At 38.0% G+C, this 23,791-nt stretch overlaps 1 protein-coding gene and 1 long non-coding RNA gene across 17 annotated transcripts in view; both read right to left on the bottom strand.

The window, feature by feature from the left end:
- Positions 1–411: 411 nt before the first annotated feature.
- The window catches only part of CNOT4 (CCR4-NOT transcription complex subunit 4), a 146,160-nt gene continuing 122,780 nt past the window's right edge, over positions 412–23,791 (bottom strand). For 8 of the 16 annotated variants that reach the window (XM_081532990.1, XM_081532986.1, XM_081532988.1 and 5 more), the window contains exons 11-12: positions 2,488–2,700; positions 412–1,810 (exon numbers count right to left, since the gene is read on the bottom strand). In XM_081532990.1, the coding sequence (XP_081389116.1) occupies positions 1,509–1,810; positions 2,488–2,700 (515 nt within the window). In that variant the 3' untranslated portion in view covers positions 412–1,508. The remainder of the gene's footprint in view (positions 1,811–2,487; positions 2,701–23,791) is intronic. The other 8 variants (XM_081532999.1, XM_081532995.1, XM_081532997.1 and 5 more) reach the window with 1 other exon arrangement.
- On the bottom strand, positions 3,776–15,917 carry LOC145523184 (uncharacterized). The gene is made up of 2 exons (XR_014066408.1): positions 5,664–15,917; positions 3,776–4,832 (listed from the first exon to the last, which is right to left on the bottom strand). It is a non-coding gene; the product is annotated as an uncharacterized LOC145523184 (long non-coding RNA).

The raw sequence follows: 23,791 nt of genomic DNA on the forward strand, positions 1-23,791 counted from the left end.
TCTCTTTCCTGTTGTAGCACGCACACGTGCTGCTACTTGGATGGCACCCTGCCGGCTGGTCCCGCCAGGTCTCCCCGAGACCACCACCGTCTCAGCACGACGTGGCCTATGTGTTCCTTTGTGGCACGTGAGGCTCCTCAGTTGGGAAGGTGTGGCCCATACAATGCAACAGCACCAAGAAGCATCTTCTACTGAAAGCCACTGGAAGAGGAACTCTCGAAGATAAGATGGGCTGATCATCACACATGGCAACGCCTGACAATAAGATTAATTTTTTTTCCTAGTTTTTTCTTCTAACCCATCTTCCCTATTGGTGAAGATGTAAAATCCATGGAAACACCTGATGACTGTTACCACAAAATGTTTCAAATTCACATGCAACAAAATGGAAAAACAAGAACAACCCAAGGGTCATCATCAAGTTTTCTGTTTTATTTAAGATTTTAGTTTTAATTCTGAAGAAAGAGGTACATTTCCTTTTTTTTTTTAGTTTTAGCATCAGGTTATAACCAGGTTTCTGTTTTCTTTTCTCCTGTTTTCTTTTCAATACTGCACAAACGTCCAGAAACTACAGGGTTAAGTAAAAGCTGCAGGCAAGGAGGTCAGAGATTTGCTCCTGATGGTGATCAGCTGGCCCCAGAGCAGTGCTATCTCAGAGTGCCCTTAGTCAGGTGAATTTACGGTAAAAAGAAAAAAAGATTCTGACAGAGGAGAAAGATTGACAAAATCACTTATATTTCAGCTCTTATATATTATGCATAGGTATTAAATCTGTGAATACTTTTTTTCTTTAAAACATCTGAATTTATTTTAAATCTAAAGTCAAAATTTTTTCTCCTTTAAAAAATCACTTCTCCCCTCCTTATAAACTCTTTAGCAACAGGCCAGTTACAACTACAGATCAATTTATCTTTTCATCAACTTCCAATAAATTCTTAAGCTTAACAACACAATCAAGTCCTCTCCATCAACTTGCCAAAAGAATTAAAAATTAAATTAAAAGCATTTTCCCTGCAATAGTGATAAGCTGAATACAAGATGGATGCCAGGACCACTGCTTTCCCCCATGCATTTAGCAATCTCATTTCAACCTGGTTTTCAAACTTCTGCAGTTGATAATGCATTTACTTCACCTTTCCTAGAGATTAATCGTCATTTTCTGCTAAGCAGATTATATCATTATTATGCGCAACAGACAAACAGTAATTTTCTAAGTTTCAAGACTGCCCTTTGATTTCTTTTTTTTTCCTCCTTAAAAAGGCATTTTTAGAAAACATTCAACAGTGTCACTTGAATGCTGGATCAACAGAAACTTTTACTATTCGAAAAAAAAAAAGATGGTAATGACCCTGTGATCGCATTGCATCTGGGGGTAGGGAGAAAAAAAAAATTGATCAGGAACTGGATTCTTCAGAACGTAAGAGATGAGAAGGGAGCTGTGGGTGGGCTGAGAGGGAGAAAACAGGGTGGGACAAATCCTGCATTTTCTAATGAATTCTCCTCTTTCCCTAGTGGCGGTCCAGTGTTGAACTCTGTAATAAATCTGTGGGGGTTTTGCTGGGGGGTCTGAAGGCTGTCTGAAAGCCTGGGGGTGGGGAGTGAAAGCTGGAAGGGTTTGAAGGAGGAGGGTAGGGACTCCAACTGGCTCTGTGCAGAGGGATCTGTGTGTTGAAGGGGGCGCTGTGGTGGGTTTGTGACGGGGCGGCAGTGGGGCCGTCCATCTCTGTGAGGGCCTGAAGGGATTTTAGCCAGTGTGGAGGATTGTCATCTTGAAGAGAGTCTAAACTGTTTCCTGAAGATGCTGGAATACCTAAGGAGAGAAAACAAAACAAGAAGGAAGATGGTGAGTCTGTGCAGAGAGAATAGAAATTCATCAAACAAAAAATTTTAAGGTGCTTGGTCTATCCAAAAAGAAATGCAATTTTCAACTCCGTCCAAATAAGACCTTCTCAGCCTTACGTTGCTTTTATCCTCCAACCACAATGACCACAATTTATTGTCACACAAACCCACGCCTCCTGTTCAACTATACAGACATTATCCCCCTGTGTCACAGAGGCGGAGTTGCAAAAACCAGTGCCCAAGATTGCATGACGGTATTTCCCAATTGTGCTTCTCCTTCTCTAGTAGGGATACACGGACCAGATAGCCTTATAATAGAGAGCTTTATGTTTAAAGTGGAGTATGTTCCTTTAAGAGGATAAGTCGGATCCTTTCGTACTTTGAGACCTACAAAATACACGCATGCTGTCAGACGTGAGCACCTTCTGACATCAAAGGAAGCAACCTAGGTACCAAACGCCTTATTACACAACTAGGCCAACAGAGTTAACAACTGAGGCTACGTGACCCCAGAGGATCAAAGAAGCTGCCACACACTTGTGACTCTGGGGGAAGATTATGTTGACGAGACCTCTGCTTTTAGATCATCTGCACTAAAAACCAAACCGGTGGCAGTCAGTGGAGCTGAAGGAGTGAGAAAGTTACCTGTGATGATGGCTGGGTCTGTCCAGCTGCCAGGGCGGTCCCAACTCGGGCTGTCGGTGGTGGCAGTGTTGGACGCTGGTGCACTGTGGTTGGCGTTGGAGGGGGAGGAAGAATTGGGCAGTCCACCAAAGTTGATGTTAATGTTGGGTAGAAGTGCCCTTAGCCCGTCCTGCCATTCCTTCATATTTAAACTCTCTACAGAACTGCTGTGGTCTGGGAGATTTACCAACAAAAAAATGAAAGATAAAAAAAAAAATAAAAAGCTGACGTTAGAAACATATGTTGTTCTTTCGTGGTTAAGCGGGAGAAGAATTATTCTTTCTTTATTGAGCATCTAGAATGGGTTGTCCTAGCAAGATAAACTTAGTTAGGATTTTGCTCGTGAGCTCGGAGCCCCTGAAATCAGTGAGGAAAAACGTGCTCAAGGATCAGGAGAGGGAGCTTCTTGTCCTGACAGACGCTTCGCCACTTGCCCTTGTAAGCCAACAGTCCAGCCAACAGTCCAGCTTAAAGACTCAGTGCTCCAGAGCATAATTTGGTTCCAGCTACATTACGAAGTTCCAGTTAGTGGGGCATGTAGCCAGCTGAGGTGATTTATGCTATACATAAAAAAGAGCATGCCTGTGAAGTTCAGTATAGGATTGTATTCTGAACCCATTAAATGAAAAAAAAAAAAAAAAGCCATTTTATGAAAAACAAACATAAGCCAATAGAAAAAAAATAATTAAGTTCTTCCTGATTATAAAACTGATCATGTATTTCAGAGAAGAAAGGCGTAATGAATAGGCTTTTGAATCTGAAAAGAGTATTTTTCCATTAGTCACAAAGGCCAAGGAGGCAGGGGTGAAGCTACCCTTTAAATGGAATCATTTCCAGTGGCCTGCCCACTCTGTCCTTAGAGTTCTACCAATCATTCACAACACAAGACCTGGAGTCCTATGGTTAGTTCCCTGGTTCTATTTATAAACGGCATCAGATATGATAAGATGCTATCAAGATAAAAAGGCTTTCATAAATTGTGACTAAACTCACTTGATCTGCTACCATCCAAAATCCACATGGCATAAAACTAATTGCTTGGGGGGAGGGGAAGGGTAAAGTGTAATTACTACTTAGAATAACTGTCTTATTGAGAATAGGATGGTAGGTCAAACTACGAACTCCAGTTCTTGAGAAGAGCACAGAAAATTGAGTTCTACAGAATTGATGAGAAATCACCATTAATGATGATGATGATGATGACAAAGACACTTTATTAGGTACAGTCTAGGCTATTTGGTGAATTTAGTTTTCTCTTTATAGTTTTTCCTTTGCCCCAATCACTGACCTATGCTAAATTAAAACGTTTCAGTCAGTGAAGCTTTTAACCCTAATGATGTTATTTATAAGAAGATAGAAACTACAACCAAATGCAGCAAGTCATCTCTGAATTTACTAAAATGAAGAAGCAATCTATACCATTCTAGTCAGTAGAAAGGAAAATAAATTCTTCAAACAAAATTCCAATTCACCATCAGTGTAATTTGCTAAGGCTCACCCTTCTATTTGCATCCTACCTCACACTTGCACCGTGTTGTGCAATTCACAAAGCACTCTCACTGTCATTATTTCATTTGATGCTCATGTTCTGAGGTATGCAGAGCAGGAGGAATAGCATGCATTTAACAGATAAAGAAACAGACTCTAGAATAATCTGTCCAAGTCACATAACTTATACAGTCAACACTTGAAAGCCAGACCTTATCTGAGATTTTTTTTTTAAGTAACACCAAGCTCTAGATTTTGTATAGACTATTTGCCTTCTATTTGTATAGACTATTATTTAGCTTTTTAACAGGTTAAATGTTTAAGGCAAATCCCAGGGGCCTGTGAGACCCATGATGAAAAGGAAGCAAAAAAAACTACAGAAACATTATAGAATGTCCATCAGTCATGACTTGCAGAAGAAATATTTCACTAAAGGAACAAATGAGACTTGCCAGCCAGGGTGAAAAAATTCTAATCAACAACACAACCATCAGTCTCTTCTTGGCTCCAACTGCATGAGGGATTAACAAAATCACACTAATAGAGTCCTACAACACTCTCAACTACAAGGTTTGGTGGCTACAGCACATTCTAACCTTTAAAGTAGTCACACTGTCAGACTGAATAACTTAACTTGGTTTCAGTTAACCAAAAATTGAATTCTAAATAAGGAAAACTTCACAGGAGGGGAAAAAAAATCTCCCCGATATAAAAAGGTGATGTACAACTACATGGGAAAACTTTAAGGAAGATTAACGCCCTTGAACTCTAGGTAGGCAAACTCAACGAGAAGCCTATGAGAAGCCTATGAAGATAAACTGAGGTTCCCTCTTCTACTGCACAAAGAAAAAAAAAAAACATAACTTAGTAAAAACCCATCTTCTCCTTACTTTTGCTTTACATTTAGTGAAAGCTGGAACTAAAGAACTCTGCATTAACAGAATAACATTTGCATCTATATAAAGTTTATCTGAAAATTAGTATAACAATAAAATCAAAGGTATCTGCTCACAGGCAGGAGATATACGGGAACTTTCTGTACTCCACTCAATTTTGCTGTGAACTTAAAAAATCCTCTAAACAATAACATCTATGTTCTCTGATTTTAGGCTAATGAAATCAAGCAAGAGTATGTTAGCCAAAGACACTCACAGATGGAACATGATATAGAAACGAGGAACTTAGATCCTCCCAAAGCGAACTATGATTATAAAATACCTTGGGAAATAAATTAGCTAGTTTATAATTCTTACAATCTTGCCAAAAAACAAAGTCATGTATGTACCTAGACATCATGGGAGCCTGACAGCATGGATGGCTGGCTTGCAGTGAAGTTGCAAGTGTCACAGGAAGTGGACTGACATCACTAGCTCAGGGTACGGGACCACTCTTCTCAGTTGCTTGCAAAAATAAGTTTTCTTCACTGTTTTCTCTACTATTGCTATGCCAAGTGTTGGCATAAAGAAAGGCCAAGAAAACGGAAATCAGATAAATCCATCAAAATTTCAACAGCCACACCTGTAATCACCTACTTTACCTCTCTGCCCACATTCCCACCCCACCTCTGGCCCAAATCTGTTCTGGCTGAGAGGGCTTCTGGTAATTCCATTCCTTGCAATACATACAGCAGGGTAGATGAACCTCAGCACAACTGACATTCAGGAGAAATGACAGTTCATTTCTCATCATGGGGGGCTGTCCTCTGCCCTGTGGGTGTTTAGCAGCACTGCTGGATGCCAGTAGCCCCTGTGCAGAACACCTACCCCCCCCCCCACCAATTCTGACAATGAGAAATGTCTCTAGACATTGCCAAATGGCTCCTGGGGTGTGGAGAAGCAAAATTATCCCTTGTTGACAACCACTGACACAAAGGAAGTTGATTCCTTTGTTTCTAGAACTCTAACCATTTGAATACACATTTCCTTTTAAATAGCAGCAGGACAGGACACCTGGATGCAACCTGATGCAACTTCATTTCCCTTTGCTTATACAGGACTTCACATTGGCATATAAATTCACTATGTACAAGTCAATAGCTGTAATGGAGAAAACACTGGGCTGAAAATTGCCGATGGACTCTATAGGGCAACCGTAATTAACATAACCTTGAACATATAAGTGCATGCAAGTCTCTTAATACGCCAGGACCCTATTTTATAACATCTGCTTTTTTTTTCTTATAAGGATCAAATAAGATAAGGAAAAGCAATTTGAAGCCCATTTATTACTTGATAAATGCCTAAAACAATTTTTTTTTTAATACTCAATACTGAAGAGATAGTAGTTTCCGAAAAGCCAAGGTAAAAACATTTCTCAGTTGCCAGGAAGCGGCTCTGTGCACAATAGTCTCCTCCCAGGAATGTAGAGCTAACATCCAGCATTCTCCCAGAGGTGCTGTGCAGTCAACCTAACTAATAAGCCTTCTCACCACCAACACAGTACAGTCCAGTGCCTAAGACTCTGTGGTCCAAATGCAGGAGGCCCAGGTTCGATCCCTGGTCAGGGAACTAGATCTCACATGCCACAACTAAGACCTGGAGCAGCCAAATAAATAAACAACAATAAACTTACCATAAGCAAACTACAATGAAAATCATGTCACTGAACATACTTTATACTAAATGATACTAATTTTAGTATTAACATATTTAATTAGAAGTAGCATAATACATTGGGCTTCCCCGGTGGCTCAAATGGTAAAGTATCCGCCCGCACTGTGGGAGACCTGGGTTCAATCCCTGGGTTGGAGAGATCCCCTGGAGGAGGACATGGCAGCCCACTCCAGGATTCTTGCCTGGAGAATTCCATGGACAAAGGAGTCTGGTGGGCTACAGTCCATGGGGTCACAGAGTCAGACACGACTGACTGACTAAGCATAGCACAGCGTAATACATTAGGGAAGGATTGTGTATTTTTAAAGGATTGCTAATATGTTTAAATGTTTTATGATGTTAAAATTTTAATTTCAATTTCTAACTTTCAAATATGTACAAAACCACTATTTTCGGTTCTAAATAATTTGAGGGCAAGAGAACAGGTGAAGTTGTTTGTAGTAGTTTTATTTTTTAGAACAGAACTCAAAGACAGAATTTAAAGTACTTTCAAGATGCCTTATATCACATTCTGATACTCCACTGGGTGAGAAACATCAGTATACTTCGATTTACCTAGCTCAGAACACATTTTATTAGGGAAGAAATTATAGTTAAAATTCTGCCAGTTTGCTGGTACCCTAAGACTCGGTCCATAACAAGCCGGTCATCACGCATTAAGCAAGCTGACAAGTCTAGTTTTTACCAACAACAGAAAATGTATGTGTTAAGCCTGCCAAAATAAAAAGTCAAAGCAACTATTTAGTGAATGCCTATGGTATGCAGGGAGGACAAAGCCCTTATACCTTAACTCCTGTTCTTAAGCAGCTTAACGTCTAGATGGTGAGACAACACAAGCACGGGGAAAAGCTCAACAACCACAGTCTGAAAAACCAACAGAAGAAATGTCATGGGGTTGTTCATGATTAACAAATGCTATAAAAGTTTAGTAAAAAGAGAGGTTAGGTAGGCACATGTGTAGAAATGTGGGTGAAAAAGAATTGCAGCCTCTCTTTCATGGAGTTTAAAGTTCACAGATGCCCTGAGCCTGAAAAATCCATGACAGGTTAAAACTATCTTTGGCATTTTTACATACCTAGCCCAACTATTTGCTAGAAAATACACATAAAGATGCATTTTATAAGCAATGATTATAACATATTACAAAATCAAATTAAGCTGTATTCTGACATCAGGCCTTTCACAGAAAATCAAAAGCAGGAAAAGATAAAGGGTTTTAGGTAAGAGCACACTTTACAGCTTCCCTGGTGGCTCAGACAGTAAAGCGTCTGCCTACAATGCGGCAGACCTGGGTTCGATCCTTGGCTTGGGAAGATCCGCTGGAGAAGGCAATGGCAACCCACTCCAGTCCTCTTGCCTGGAAAATCCCATGGACGGAGGACCCTGGTAGGCTACAGTCCATGGGGTCGCAAAGAGTTAGACAGGACTGAGCAACTTCACTTTCACTTTCTTTCACACTTTACAGCAGCCAAGTGGATTTCTCTCCTTTCTGTTCCTCAGATTAACTGCAATATATTGTTATAATAATGTAAAACTTTGCTACAGAGAATAAGACTGTGGGAAAATCTGCTCCTTATGATAAATCGTCACTGGTGATAAGCCAATGATTTCTTCTGGCTTGCATAAAATCATTACCTAAAAGAGCAATTTTCAAATTGGTTTATACAGACTGCAAAACCACCTTAGGAGCCACTGAGGAAGAAGTTAAGGGGATAAGGGTAGAAGGACAACACATCTGCTCCCACCTCCTGATTTCATCTACTTCACATTTCAGGGTAGCAGGTAAGACTGCATTTGAAAAACAAGACCTGCTAAGATTGAAGACAGAAGATCTATGTATAATAACATGGTGAAATAAAACACACTTAAGGGGAACCCTAAAAAGGCTATTCCAAGTTTCTGTTTCCTCTAACACAATATATATCACCAGGTGACGATTTTGTCTCCACTTGGCATTCTTGCCTCTACCTTCCCTTTGGTTCCCCTCCACAAGGTCTTTTTATTATAAGCACATAGGTCTTATTAATTAAACTAGCTAAATGCAACTACGGTCACAAATCTACCAATTTCTCCACTTTCCTGTTTGGGCAGGGACAACTGGTCCACGTATTCAGCCCTGATCCTTTCGTTACTCTGTTCCCACCTGCAGTCCCTAGGGCCAGAGACCTCTTATTTCAAGTTAAATTTCTACTAGCAGTCTAACTCAACTGGGAAGTAGTCATTAAAAGTTCCAGTCCCAAAACATTCCTAAAAGGGTTTATTCTGCTCTTCAGTTTTTAATCCTTATCTCACTGCTACTCCCCAAAGTCTCCTCAATCTGATCTTGTTTTCTAAAAAGCTTTAATCTTCCTTTTCTTCACTGCTGTCCTTTATAGTTCAAAGTCAGAGGCTACTTCTAAAGGTAGGTTACTTAGTGAAACAAATCTTTTCTGGTACAAGGGGCTGTCCATCAGAAATTTAGTTTCCATTATGGTTAATTCTTGCCATTTAGACTCTCAAATATTCATTTTTAGGACACTGAGTACGGCCTGTCTCAGCCACTCTACCCCTTGCTAAACTCCCCGCCTCCCCCAGCCCTGTTAGATATTAATTCCTATGAGTTTGGGGATGGAGTCTATCTCTATCAGTATATGATTTCAAGAAAGCCTAAACTTTCTCAAACTTCAACATATCTCTAAGCAACTGAAATAGAAATGAATTATGCTTGTCCTATATATAAAACCAAACTTTAAAGAGCACACAGAATTTCTGCTATCGGAACTTAAAAGAAAGCCTTTATGATACAGGCATGCTGTTCTCTAAGACAGTCACAACAATCATTTCAATTTATTAACTAAAATGTGAATGAATTCTTTCCAACAGATTTATAAAATCAGCTTGTTTAAGAAATAAAAAGTTATTCCATTTGAACAAAAAGAACTGATTCTCAGATTTTCTAGAATTACGCTCGTTATAAAAAGCAAAACAGACCACAACTGCACAGCACATTTGCTCGAGCACAACATCTTAAGGGTTTAATAGATCTGAAAGTAGAGATTAAATTAAGTGAAACATTCTAAGAACTCAGAGTAGAAATGACACAAACAGGAAAAGAGAGGCCCTGAGGATCAGCTAAATATGGTTTAGGCTTTCTGGACTGTCTTTACTTCCTTCCTTTCTCCTTGTCTAGAATGTTTTCCTGATCTCTTCAATTAATTTTTACTCTTTCAAAAGTCTGATTCTTCCCCACAGATAATCCTGGACAAGGGTACCATGGTCTGAACCGCACTCCTGCAGCCGCACACTGTGCTCTGACAGCCAGTACACCCTTACGTGTACTCTCATCTTCTCTCACAACTCTACTGACAGGCCAGAAGGAGGCTGTCTTATACCTTCTTGAGCATACAGCTCAGTGTCTTAGAAACGTGATATGCTTCAAGATACCTGCTGAATCAAAGACCCAACTTGAGAGGAGCTGAAAAACCACTTTCCCCGAAAAAGCCTATTTACATAATATCTGTATAATGCAGCAATTCGACCTGTTCTACCAAAAGGGATGCAAATCCTTCTTAAAGGAGGAATCAGCTAAGTTTGGGGGCCCAAAAGGCCTCTCTGAAGAAAAGAGGCCACTAAAATATGCTTTCAATAGTGCTTGAGATGTTAACACACAAATAAATATAAATTTTAAAATCCAATTTAGCAAAATAAATAAGGAATACTTTTTAAAAAAAGATATTCTAACATTATGTGCATGAGACAGTAAACAGGCCCATTAGCTATATTCTATCCATTTTTCTACTCTAGACACTATTCACTCACTATGCACTTTATGTACTTGATATCCTAGTACCAACAATCCAATGAGTTAAGTAATAGTTTCATTTTATAAATGAGGAGACTAAGTTGACTCTGGAAAATGAAACTACTACTTAGCCCATTGGATTGTTGGTACTAGGATATCAGGTACACAAAATGCAGAGTGAGTGAATAGTTCAAAAGTGCTGAAGTCAGTAATCATATCCATTCTGATTCCAAAGTGTTTGTTCTCACCACCAAGCTCACTACCATCCAGTCCACGTCTTGGCAGGACTTACAGGCCAAGTGAAGGGGAGGGCAGACATGTTTAAGAAACGATATGGCATGTGATAATAAGTACTGTGATATGAACAAAGTCCTGTGCGGCACAAGGAAGAAAATGAACAACTTGTGCCTTTCTGCATGCAGGACAGATGATGGCTGGAGAAGCTCAGGGTAAGAGAAGCTGATACGGAAAAGGGAAAGGCATTCCATACTGAACAGAGAGCAGCAGAAGCAGCTGATCACAAAACACAGTAGGAACGTTGTACAATATACATAGATGTGTTTTGCACAATGTGTACTTCTCTCTTCTAGAATGTTTCTACAAGGATCTGTAAGTTTGTTTTGGGGGAAGAATCAGATCCTTTAATGAGAGCTGGGAAAACATTTAGATGTTTGCTTTATGAAGAATCTGAAGAAGCAAAATCTATTTAAGGAAAAAAAAAACAAACACAACAGGAAAAAATACCTATAGAAAGAAGTCTATATATAAAGCCTCATTTAGAAGAAAAAGGAAACTGAGAAGTCAATGCAGGAGAAGACAATACATTCCTAGAAGCATTATTAAGTGGAACCTGAACCAGAATACACAAAACTAAACAATGGGGAGGGACAAAAATCCAATGTAAGAAATTGACAAAATCTGAAGTTGGAAGCTTGAAAGAAAGCATTTAAGTGAGCACGAAACTAAGAACTATGAACAAAAGCCCTGTGGGGATATCCAAGGATGACTGAGGGAGCTTACTACCCAGGAGAAGATACGTGGATCCATCAGAATATGATTTCACCCAATTATAAAACTGCAGGGACATGGAGAATGTCAACCACCCTGACATCTCTGAGATCTGCATCTGCGAGGAGAAAATAAACCTGATAAAATTCATCTCCAGACACCCCCACTGCCACCCTTCCCAAGGTGGAAACAGAGGGAAAATTTTCTTCTGGACTTCTGACCAACAAAGCCCAGGTTGGCTATTGTGAATATAATAGAAGCCCTAAAAGTATGTGACATAACTTTAGGACTTTAAGAAGCAAGGAATGAGACTAACTGATGGAGTTCTTGGCTGGCTGGCATCCTGGCTACTTTTGCAACCACCACAGTGAATTACATTCACTTGTTTATCAGTTTTCTACTAGACTGTGAGTTTCTTCAGAAAGGGCCTTGATTTGATCCTCTTTGTGTACAGTGAACGGTTTCTGAACCTCAAGAGGTATTTAATGTTTCCTAAATGAGAAGCCCTGAACATTTGCTTCCAGTTTTTTTTTTTTTTTGAGAAAACGTCTTTCCAAAGAAGGTTTGTTTTTTTTTAAAAAAAAGGAAAGGTGGGTCAGTGTAGTCCCATGGTTATAGGAGGCAGTGATTCATAGACCATAGAAGATGCAAAAATATGAATGTTCTGACTATGCAATAATCAATCTAATAAGGAAAATAAATTGGGGCAAAATCCAAAGAAATTAGTTCTTGTGCAGGGAGAGTCTCATGGGGTAAGATGTGAAAAGCCAGATAGAGTTATATAACCTACCTGTGGATAAGAGTATCATAATCCTTTAGGATTAAAATCAAAATCCATAATGATCTGAAGCTTGTGAAAAATGCTGAAGGCAAAAAAAAAAAAAAAAGCTAAGTTTGTAACAGAAGAAAATTAGGAAAAGGCCACAGCTCAGCCTGTTATAATGTTAAGTGCTGGGGAAAGTCAGAGCTATGTAGTTCCATCTTCATTCTGCCTCCTTCCATCTTCTTTATAAAAGAGCATGATCCTCAAACCAGAAAGGACAGATTAAGTAACGCGGAGAGAGAACTGTAAGTCACAAGAGATAAAAAGACAGTAAAAGAACATCTACTCAATTTCAGTAAGCTTAAAATTTCTAGGTGCAACATGGATTCTATTCTAGGGTATTCATCCTCAGAGACATCATCACAAAACCATTGTTAAGAGAATTACGAGGAGAGAAAGAAAAGGCAGCTCTGTAAGCTAAATGCTTACCAAATGGGTTCTGGGGAAATTTTTGAAACAGATTGAAAGATATATGATTTCTTTAGAAGTGAACATGAGAGGTTTTTGCAAGCACCGCTCTATTGTTTGCATTTGGAGTCATTTTTCATGAGAAATAATATACAGCATTTTGGACTAAAACCTCAGCTCCTTTCCTAATGAAATACGCAGGAAGTTTAACTTTGAGGTGAACCGCAGTCGTGAAGGCAGCTTCCACTGACAATTGTTTCCCACTGGAAATGTCCTCCTTCTAAATTCCAGGATCCATTTCCTTTCTTCTTCTGTTGCCTGCCCAAACTCAAAGACTTCACAGCTAAACTCCATTTCTATCCCACCAAAACATCAATCCCATAAACCAAATGGAATAGAGTGGTCAATGAAAGCCAAAATGCATTTCCATAAAGAACCAACCATATCAAAGTAATTTATTCTTTGGACAGACTTTCTAGGATATAACTATGATATATCTTGAATTTAGCAGTTTCTGGAAGTTTTCTAATGGTAACCTTTTGGTATAAGATACTAAAGTACAGCATGGATGACAGCAGTGTTTAGATGAACTGTCACAGAGTTTAAGACACTGTGTGTTAGTCTGAAAGTTCCTGAGATAGTGCTTGGCTTATCTTTGACTCCATGCTTCTTCTTATACGTAACAAAACCCACAAAGTTTATTTAAACATGCAAACAACAAGCCAATTCTAGAGATGACAGAATCAATAATTAAAACTACAACTATTCTTAAATTAAAATCCTTAAACTCTTCACTATTAATGTTACTAATAACATTTATCTCTCACTTTGTAATCACATAGTCTCATATGATAAACTTGTTAAGATAGTAATATACAAACAAGGGTACACTCTAACTACACCATATCCAAACACACAATTTAACATGGTTACATTCAGATTTCTAAAAATACATTTGGGAGGTACAGGATGGAAGAGGTCTAACTAACCAGTCACACGTATGAAAAAAGGTTTAGAAGTTTTACTTATACCACTTCATAACAACTGGGTAACAGAACTTTTAAAAAATAACATTAAGCCCACATAAATAGATGCGAAATGTCCAAATTAACAACTATATGACACTGAGCCAATCACAAATGATAACCGCTCTGAGCCTCAGTTTCCTCATTCACAAAATAGGGATAATATCTAGTCAACAGGAAATTTTTATAATGAGACTGTGTAAACTATAAAGAAATATACAAATATTAGTGATGAGAAAAGTGTTAATGAAAAAGTAGATTCTCTAATCACATCTGGATTATTAATGTATGATCTCCATATTTCAAGAAAGCCACTCAATGTCATGTCAAAGTATGTGGAGGAGAAATGGATTAAAGAGAACTAGAAACCATGTTAAATGTGAAAAGGTTTAAAGGACTAAGGATGTTTCATCTATGTCTAGAAGTTACTAGACAAGTGGACACTGCCTTCATATATTTGACAAGAAGCATAAATGGGAAAAAGATTTTGGTTTAGCCAAGAAAAAACATTCTTTAACAATCAAAGTTCCCTAAAGAGAGTGCCTTGCTTGTGAAAGTATTAAGTTCCCCACGTAGCTCTTCAGTACTCACATAAGCAGAGTTCTAGAAAATAAGGTATTTACAAAGGTTTTCTGAATTGTGTGTATATGTTTGTGAGTATCACAAATGAGACACTGGAGGTAAGAAGGGTTATTGGTTAGGTGAAATTTTTAAAAGCTTGTGTGTATGGAGGAGGGAGCACGGTGGTCTTGGGAAAATAAAGAATAGTCACAAGCTGAATTTCCATTGTTCAGAGGTAGAGAAGATAGAAGGACTGATCATAGAGTGATGAGGGGAATCCTAACACTGAACTGAGGATCACAGTTCAACCAAGAGATAAGATAACCTATGTGTAAACGAATCTGATTAATGTCTCCACAAGTCCAGATTTAACACAAAGCAGATTCAGATCCAGGCTTTGCATACCTCCAGAAATAATCAGATATAAACATTACCATCTCAACCACAAGTTTTCATTCAGCAAACATTTATTGGCTATGTCTGGGGCTTGATGCTATAACATTCTCAGCAGCATCCTACAAGTCACGCTGTTCTGCTTATTTTCTATTTCTTCAGTGGATCACTGGAGTTTGGTTATTCTGAAGAAAGCACTGATAGCTTTCAACTGTTTAGTACCAATAAAATATTTTTTAAGGGAGTGTAAGTTCCCTTCAGGCTTTCATTCAGACCAAAGTATCTTGCCACTCATGCAGCAAATCCTCACAGGGTTATATGTCCATTGAAATTTCTAAGACTTTTTATGTTCATAATCTTCCAAATTTAAAGATTTCTAAATTTTCTAAATGTTATTAAAAACACTAAAGCCAGTTTTTACTTCATTTGATTATTACACAGCTCACTTTTATTTTGACAGTGAAGATCAGTCAGTCTCATCTCTTTCTGAAGGACAGCTCCTATCTTAAGGGTTTATATCAAAGACACAAAAATATCCTCAAAAGATGACTAAAAATTATCCATGCTCTGAAATATGATTTTCCATGCTCTGAAATATAACCCAACTATGAGATTTATTTTTAGAAAGTTATCCTTTTAGGCATTAAAATGAGAAACTGCTTCTTAATTTTAGAAAAAAATTATTTTAGGAAATGAAGTAAAGTCCTCATTATTACACTAAAACTAAATGAAATAGATAATGGATATGGTCATAGTAATAAACACTTCCACCAAAAAGATCAAGCATACATCTTTCTTCTTCACTGTACTATTTTCACAAACCAGAGGTATTTGTTAAAGTTTGTTTTGAGGTTGTTTTATAAATAAACATTTGATTTTTCAAAATAAGAATATAAACTGAAATTGACTTATTCTTTTATTTTCACATACATAGGTGAAATTTATGATCTTAAAGACCATTTTGCTTTTTTTTCCTCCTTACTATTTATACTGTGGAAAATATAGAAATTTTTTTGCTTTCAATTTTTCTAATAATGCCTCAATTTAAAGAGATTTAATCCTAATAAGACTGTATTCTTTTCAGACCTGTAAAAGATAATACTCCTTTGGAGGATAGCATTGCAAAAGGCCTACCTGCTTATGAATTTAAACAGCTATATGCCTACAATCAGGTTCACTAAGTGGCCTTAGTTTAAAAATTATTTTAAAAATATATTTAAGTGTTCATCCTTGGCTATGATTTATTGAAGTTCAACTGGCAAAGAATGCCAGAGATAGTCTTGACAGACCAATTCTCAATCAGTGCTGAAGAAAGGAAAGCAAGAAGGAAAGAGAGAAAGAAGATCAGATGAAAACAGTCTTAAAATATAATATAAATTATATATTTAGTCTTAAATATAAATTAGAAACAATTCCTATTTCACCATCTCCTCTGGAGCTTTATACGGAACTAGAATATTTTAGTGGAAAAAAATTAGTTTTATTAAAAATCACATATATTTGTGAATCACTGAATTTCAGTAGTGTTGTCCAGAAAATATTTTTAAAGAGCTAGAATTACTTAGAAGTAAAAGCAAGTGAATAACAGCAATCTAGCAAAGTCAAAAGTCTACCAATCAGACATTTGTTACTCAATCTACTCCCAACCCATAGACTGTGCTTTCTGCTTAAATGTGCTGTTTTGATTTTTAAGACAGAACAAAAAGACTGACTGAGAAGGAAACTGGGAGGTAAAGGACCACAGAGACACTGAGTGAACACTCAGGAACCGGACAGAGCCCCTTCTTCTCCTCTGAAAAGGGAAAATTCAGGTCTGTCAAGGGTCCTACAGGGGTATCACACAGGAAGTGCACCTTAAGATCTAGTCAAGACCTCCCCCTCCAAATGTGGTCAGTTACATGGAGAAAGAAGCAATTTCTTCTTTGCCCAAAGGAAGAAAAAAAACTGGACAGAGAGGTGAGCACAAGCTACCAGAATAAGACTTACAGCGGTCAAGAACTAAAACCAGAAAGCATGTTATAAAACACAAGTTGCAGAGTTGTATGTATTTATTTGGAAATTATGAAAGACCATTGCTTAGTTCAGTAATAGGCTTCATTTCAACCACCTGCCATTTAAAATAAAGGTGAGGTTTTGCAGCACTGACTCAAGAAATGTCATTCCTATCTGGGACTAGGGCTGGGGAAGACTATTTAGGTTAATTAGTGAATGTTAATAATTTAGATGTAAAAACAATAAGCCCAAAAAAACCCATGCTGCTGCGGCTGCTGCTGCTAAGTCACTCCAGTCGTGTCGGACTCTGTACAACCCCAGGCGGCAGCCCATCAGGCTCCGCCGTCCCTGGGATTCTCCAGGCAAGAACACTGGAGTGGGTTGCCATTTCCTTCTCCAATGCATGAAAGTGAAAAGTGAAAGTGAAGTCGCTCCGTTGTGTCCCACTCTTCGTGACCCCATGGACTGCAGCCTACCAGGGTCCTCTGTCCATGGGATTTTCCAGGCAAAAACCCATACCTAGCAGCAAATCACACCCTAAGTGAGGGATGAGGGAATAGTTCTATCAGTAATCCATAATTACAAATTTTAATAAAAACACATTTTAATAGAGACAACCTAAGTGAAATAACACTCAGCTTAAGGTCAGTAAGAAATCTTCCTACTTTGTTGATGGAAGTCATAACCCAGGGCCTCCTTTTCCTTTAGCTGAATACTCAATTTATAGACAAAATAAAGAAAAAAAAAATGCTTCAGTGTCAGTTTTTTTGCCAATGCCAACACATAAAACGACAATGTTTAAAAACATCCCAGCAATATTCCAGATCACTACGTTCTGCTCCATAGACACATTATTATTTCCATACACAAGACTGATGACAACAGAGTAGAAATGCTAGTACAGTCCTTGGGAAGAGATCTCACCATATTAGGAAACAGCACTAGGCTACAAAAGTTGATTGCAGTCAGCATCCCTGCATTTCTTCTTGGAGACGATGATGGTATTATCAACTTTAAATCCTTGTGGAGCTTCCCCTCTTTTTCATTACGCTGAAAACAACAACCTCCTTGATTGGAAAAAAAATCAGCAGATACGCTATCATTTTACATGGTGTAGCATACAGTAGCTCTTCAGAGATGAATCTGAGATCACCCCTTTGGTGTGGGTGCAGTACATCTTGGTGCCATTACTGTAAGAATTTTTTTCATTCTGTAGTATTAGAGATATCAGCAGTCTAGTGGTCATGCAGGTTGATGCTTAAATGGTCTCTGGCACTGCAGAAAAATCCTGGGTAAATTTAATTCCACCTCTGTTTTACTCTTTATTTTGGTTCTGACATCTGTATTTAAGTCACATTAAGAGTACCTTTGAAGTTTCAATCTCCCCCTACTAAAGTTACTCCACAATTACTAGGCAACATTTAACACAAGGCTGTTTTAACAACTTACAGTGTCTGTAATAACAGTTGCCAACAGATGGACAATCTGAATGCCTTAAATTCATTATTTGCACTGATATTCACAGTTGAAAGCCTTTGACTTGTGAGAACTACTACAATAGGCTGTAAGACACGATGAAGTTTAGAGAAGAGATATGTTCTGAATCTTGAAGGTTTCTTCTCCTTGAATTACATATATGAAAGCGTATTCATTGGTGAGGACTAACAAAACTTTAAACTGTTGTTAGAATGTGATTGTGGGCAAACCACATTACTTCTGAGCCTTGTTTATTAATATCATTATTATTATTTGGTCTTCCAAAAGAAGGATCATTGAAGGCTATGCTATATGTTTCACAGCTCTGAAGTTTTAGGATTGTATAATAAAATATCTTTTTCTTCTTTTTATCCTTTCTTTAGGTTTTCCTAAAGAGTATGATATAGGACGGATATGTTCAGTAGTAGAAGTGAAAATTGATAAGAAAAAGCTATGAAAATATTTGTTCAGATAAAGCATAACCAGGGGTGAAGTGGGCACCTATATTGTAACCTTGCTGCATATGAACAGGGCTTTAATTCTCATTAAGAAAAAAAAAGAAAAAAACTTCAGAGAAGGACGGAATAGGAATACAGCTCTTATCCTAAACACAAGAATTAATGAGAACACAGAAGGAATAAATACACAAGACGTCACAAGGAGATGGCCTGAGACTTTTTCCTCTGCCATATTCACTAAGTAGAGGATTTAAATGAAAATAACTATATATAAATCAATGTACATGCACACATACCCACTCAATCTCACCCTCAGACACAGAGCAAGGCTTCCTTGCTAAGGAAGCCTTTTTTTCTGTAATGTACTAGTCAAATGTCATGAAGACAGAAAAGACTATTATTACCACTTAAGAACTACTCATACAGTTACTTTAAACATTTTTACCTGAGTCTAGATGCAGCTATTACCACACAGCCCAAACAAGGACGGCCCAAATTTCTCACAGCTTGAGCAGGTTATTTATTCAATTTTAACATTAAGATAATTAAAGAACAGTCCTACTAGGCCACCAAATTGTACACTTTAAAGTAGTTAATTGTATGTTATGTGAATTTCAACTTAAAAAAAAAGGTACTGAGTTCTTTAAAGGCTTTATAAATTATATGGAAGGGAAAAAAGCTTTGAGGCTGTTGCTTATAACACAGCACAATAGTGGGTCTTAAGACCAACCAGGAGCTGCAACAACAAACTGTTCAAAGCACAGTATGTTCTTAGGGGTTAGACTGGAGCTTCCAGGAACCTTGAAAATAATCATAAAATGTGAAGCTGGCTAAGAACAAAGTGAAGTCAACAGCTGCTTTCTGAAGTCTGGTGTGAAGGAACCTGAAGAAAATGGATTGGTTCTCGAGTACAATAATTTCCATCTGGTTCATGGAATTTCTAGGTACTTCAGTCTAATTCTCAAGCAGCTTATACTGCATAGGCCTGCCTTCAATTCTATATCAATAGGTGTAAATCAGATTTTTATATAACTCAAACTTAGGGTAGACTCTCCAAAGCGCCAAGCTACCAGACTCAACACATGCACCTACTTCCTCTGTCTAAACCTTTCACATCAAAGTAACACACTCACTGGGGATACCTACGCTGTCCAATCTCATCTCTGGCTTTCCCCAGGCCTTCCCTTGTACTATATGTTCACATCCTCCTACTGTGCTTTGAGGAAGCAATATTCACTCCACTGTGGGATGTTTTCCTCTGGATCACCTTCAACTTATAGGAAACATGATTCAGGATCCCCCAGGTAATACCATGCTTTCTACAATTCTCTCTCACACAGTCTGTCTTCCTACTCTAGACAAAAGGACTAGAGGGAAGGCTGGGAGAATAAAGACCACAGGGGTAATGAAAGCTTGCCTTCTTTCCAACCTCCAGCCCTAATGTTAGACATCTATCTACAATCCTTTTTCTGGTTCTCACTTGTCACGTAGTGCTGAGTGGTCATCACATTGAGTAGTCTCCTAATCTGTCCTTCTCTTAACAATACTCTACTGGTTCTTTGTCCTCATCAACATATAAAATCAATGAACTCTGGATCACAAGATTATATCATCAGTTTTGCCTTCTTAAATATCTTTGTGTTCTTTTTTTCTTCACCCTCTAACCAAACTCTCATATATGCTTTGTCCACTCCTGCTGAATCATCACAACATACAAAACTACACATATCTGACTCTTTTCAATTTGATCCTTATCTTGACTCAACAATTCTTAAATTTCTTTCTGATGAGGCTTTCTGAGGCTTATTCTCACAGACTTATTTCTTTCTCTCCCTCTGTTTTTTTTAAAAAACAGGTTCCCAACTCCAGTCTTTCACCTCCATTTTCTCACATGATATGCATCCAAGACTCATATGAGCACCTTCATCTAATCTCATTTTCTCTAATCTCACCTTCTTTTGCCTAGATTTTCAGATTGTTTTTTACAAATAACAAAGGAAGATACAGCCCATCTCGATTAGGTTAAGCCCATAACCTAACCTGATCTCAGGGGTGTATCTCTTCCTAGCACCTACAGAAATCTTTTACTCCACTGGTTAGCCTATCTTCTCTTCCATATTATCTATGTTGTTCTCTCACTCGGCTCTGTAAATTCTGCATTAAATTGTCAGCTCCCTTATCTTAAAGCAATGCCTTCTAAGATCTACGACCTGTCTAGTTAGCATCTTGTTTTTCTCTTCCCCTTTGTTGCCAAATGTCTTTTAGTCAATGACTGCTGCATCTACATCCTTGACATTTCCTCATGAATCCTAGAAATCTGCCCTTCCATCTGTATCTATTTATGAAAGTAGCATTTTTAAAGGTCACTAGAGACATGGCCAAACCCAAAGGCCTTTCCCTGAATCTCACTCTGACTTCTAATTCATAATTTCTTCTGCAATCCTACTAGTATTACTATTCATGTCCAGGCCATCTTATTTTCACTGGTCAGCAATGATATACAGGAACTACTTTCTAACTGGTACTAATTTCCAGCAAATGTATTCATCTTCCTAAAACGCTGCAATCAAGTTACATCTTTGCCAAAGAACATGCAGTTCTCTACCACTGACCACATCCACATCAAGACTAAACTCTTTTTCCTAGTTATCAAGGCTTTTGCACACTTACCTCACCTTCCTACATGACCTGTAATACCTCAGACAAGTCCATCTCCTTACTATCCTCTCCTGACCCTTCAAAGACCATGCTAATCTCCACCCCCAATTCTTCATTCAATCTGTTTCCTTTACTGTATTTTCCAATTCCATCATTTAATTTCAAGCCATCCTTCAAAAGCAAAAAGTCAGACATTTCCTGTGAAGCCTTTCTCCAAATCTGCCCTGAATAACTTCTTTCTCTAAATCCCATTTTTACTTCTGTATCAGCAAAGTGTCTAACTGGCTCACTCAGCATTTCATGTGTGACTATTCAGCACAAGGAGACAACATAGCAGATATTCAGATAGAAAGACTGAGAGAAGACGCAGCACTAATGGCAGAAGAACTAGCTTGAAACCAGATAAATGACTTAGTTATATTTTATAGAAAAAGACATATATATCATCATTTTGCAGTATCACCTCTTTTAAAGAAAAAAAAATTTTTAAGTTATTGTGCTCTCAACTATATAATATGCATCTCTTAAGCAGATACGGGAAAGCTTCATCATCAAATAAACAAAAGAATCCAAAACCTTACAACTCAATACAGGATAAAATGTCCTCTCATTTTTATATCAGCAACCCACTCCAGTACTCTTGCCTGGAAAATCCCATGGACGGAGGAGCCTGGTAGGCTGCAGTCCATGGGGTCGCTAAGAGTCGGACACGACTGAGCGACTTCACTTTCACTTTTCACTTTCACGCATTGGAGAAGGAAATGGCAACCCACTCCAGTGTTCTTGCCTGGAGAATCCCAGGGACGGGGGAGCCTGATGGGCTACTGTCTATGGGGTCGCACAGAGTCGGAGACGACTGAAGCGACTCAGCAGCAGCAGCAGCATTTTTATATATGCTCACGTAACTTGGTGGTCTTCAGTTTGTGAGTTTCAATAAACCTGCAATTCGTTCCTTGCTCTTGACTCTCTGAGGTAATGCCTCTGTACGAGAAGCTCCCTATGTACCTGTATCACAGCAGAAGAGAGCTCTGTCAGTCTTGAAGGTGCTTGGAATACTGTACAAATAGGAGCCATGTCAGTAAAAACAGGCACACAATGCAATGAAGCTTTCTTTAAAAGAATATAGGAATCTCTACTTAACTCCCAGAACACTAAAGAAGGCATGAGTATATGCCCACAACTGAGCAATACTTCAATCAGAATAATGAATGTATGTCTCCCCTGCTAAAATTTTTTTCCTCTAAATTATCATATATTTCAAAATTTCAAGTATCAGTATTTAATATCCTTTGTTGCCCTGTCAAAGCAATGAATAATGAAATGAGTGGACTACTACGGCTGTTCTTGTAGTTAAAATATATCAAGAGGTGACCCTATAGAAATAATTGAAATAAAACTGTCACAAGACTGCTATCCTTGATAATATTTAATAGGATCTATACCTTATTTAACTGGTATCCCTCAAGATCTAGCTCAAGCCACTACATAGAACAGGCACTCAAATATTTCATTAATGCTCTGTTGAAATAAGAGGAGAGTATACAAAAGTACCACCTGTAAAAATAAAATGCAACAGTAGAATGAAAAGGAAAGTATTATTAATCAGAAAATATTTCCTAATGGAATCTTTAAGAAAATAAAAAGAGGCACTTGACATTCATCATATGATCAAAATTATTCAGTCCAGGTCTATATCCTACAGTGGCACTAAGAACTGATGCTCTAAATGTTTTTTAACATTTTCCCCCACTTCAGCCAGGGGAAGAGGTCGGTCACTAAATGCTTTGACAAGTCTAGTAACTATGAATATTCTCCCCAGAAAAAAAATGAACATCTGTACACACATACAACTCACAAGCACATCCAAGGAGTTTTGTATTCCAGGTTAAACATTTCTGATTTAAGGAAAAGACTAGTCACGTAACTTTTGAAAAGTTTAGGATATAAAAGCATATAAAGTTTCCCTTGTGCATGACATATCAATCATGCAAGGAATTTATCAAAAACTAATCTGAAGTTTTTAGAATTTCTCATTCTTTACCATCACTTGGCTTCATCAATTTACTTGCTATGTGAAGCAGTACTTTCTTGTACGTGTTGTGTAATTTCTTCTGAGTTTTAGTATAATTAATTTTGACTGACTTTAAGATTTCACTTTAAAAAAACCATAACATACATAAAAGTAAGTAAAACAGTGAAGCTTAATTTTTTTGGCTTACAAAGTTATTTAAATGATCATCTTTAGCTAGTCCACATGAAAATATCTAAGTTGAAAACTAATTATCCAAGAAAACATTTTTCTGTTTACAGTGTGTATGTACAAGGTGGCATAGGCGGGGAAGCAGGCAGGAAGACAGTCCTGGGCTCTAGCAAGTCAGATAAATTCTGACAGTTTTGTGGCAATGGCCAGGAATGAGAAAGGAGAGAAAGCTACCACAGGAGAGAAGCCTTGTTTAACAGGTGTATTTCTCAACACAGAGAAGAAGTAAATGAGAGCTAACCACCTCTTATGTTTTCATAAGAAGATTCAAGCAATGCAAGGCTTGCTCTGAAGGCTGGAGAAAACTATGCACTAGGTAAGC

This window comes from Giraffa tippelskirchi, chromosome 10, assembly GCF_054371585.1.
Source record: "Giraffa tippelskirchi isolate mGirTip1 chromosome 10, T2T-mGirTip1v1.2.pri, whole genome shotgun sequence".
Classification (NCBI taxonomy): Eukaryota; Metazoa; Chordata; class Mammalia; order Artiodactyla; family Giraffidae; genus Giraffa; species Giraffa tippelskirchi.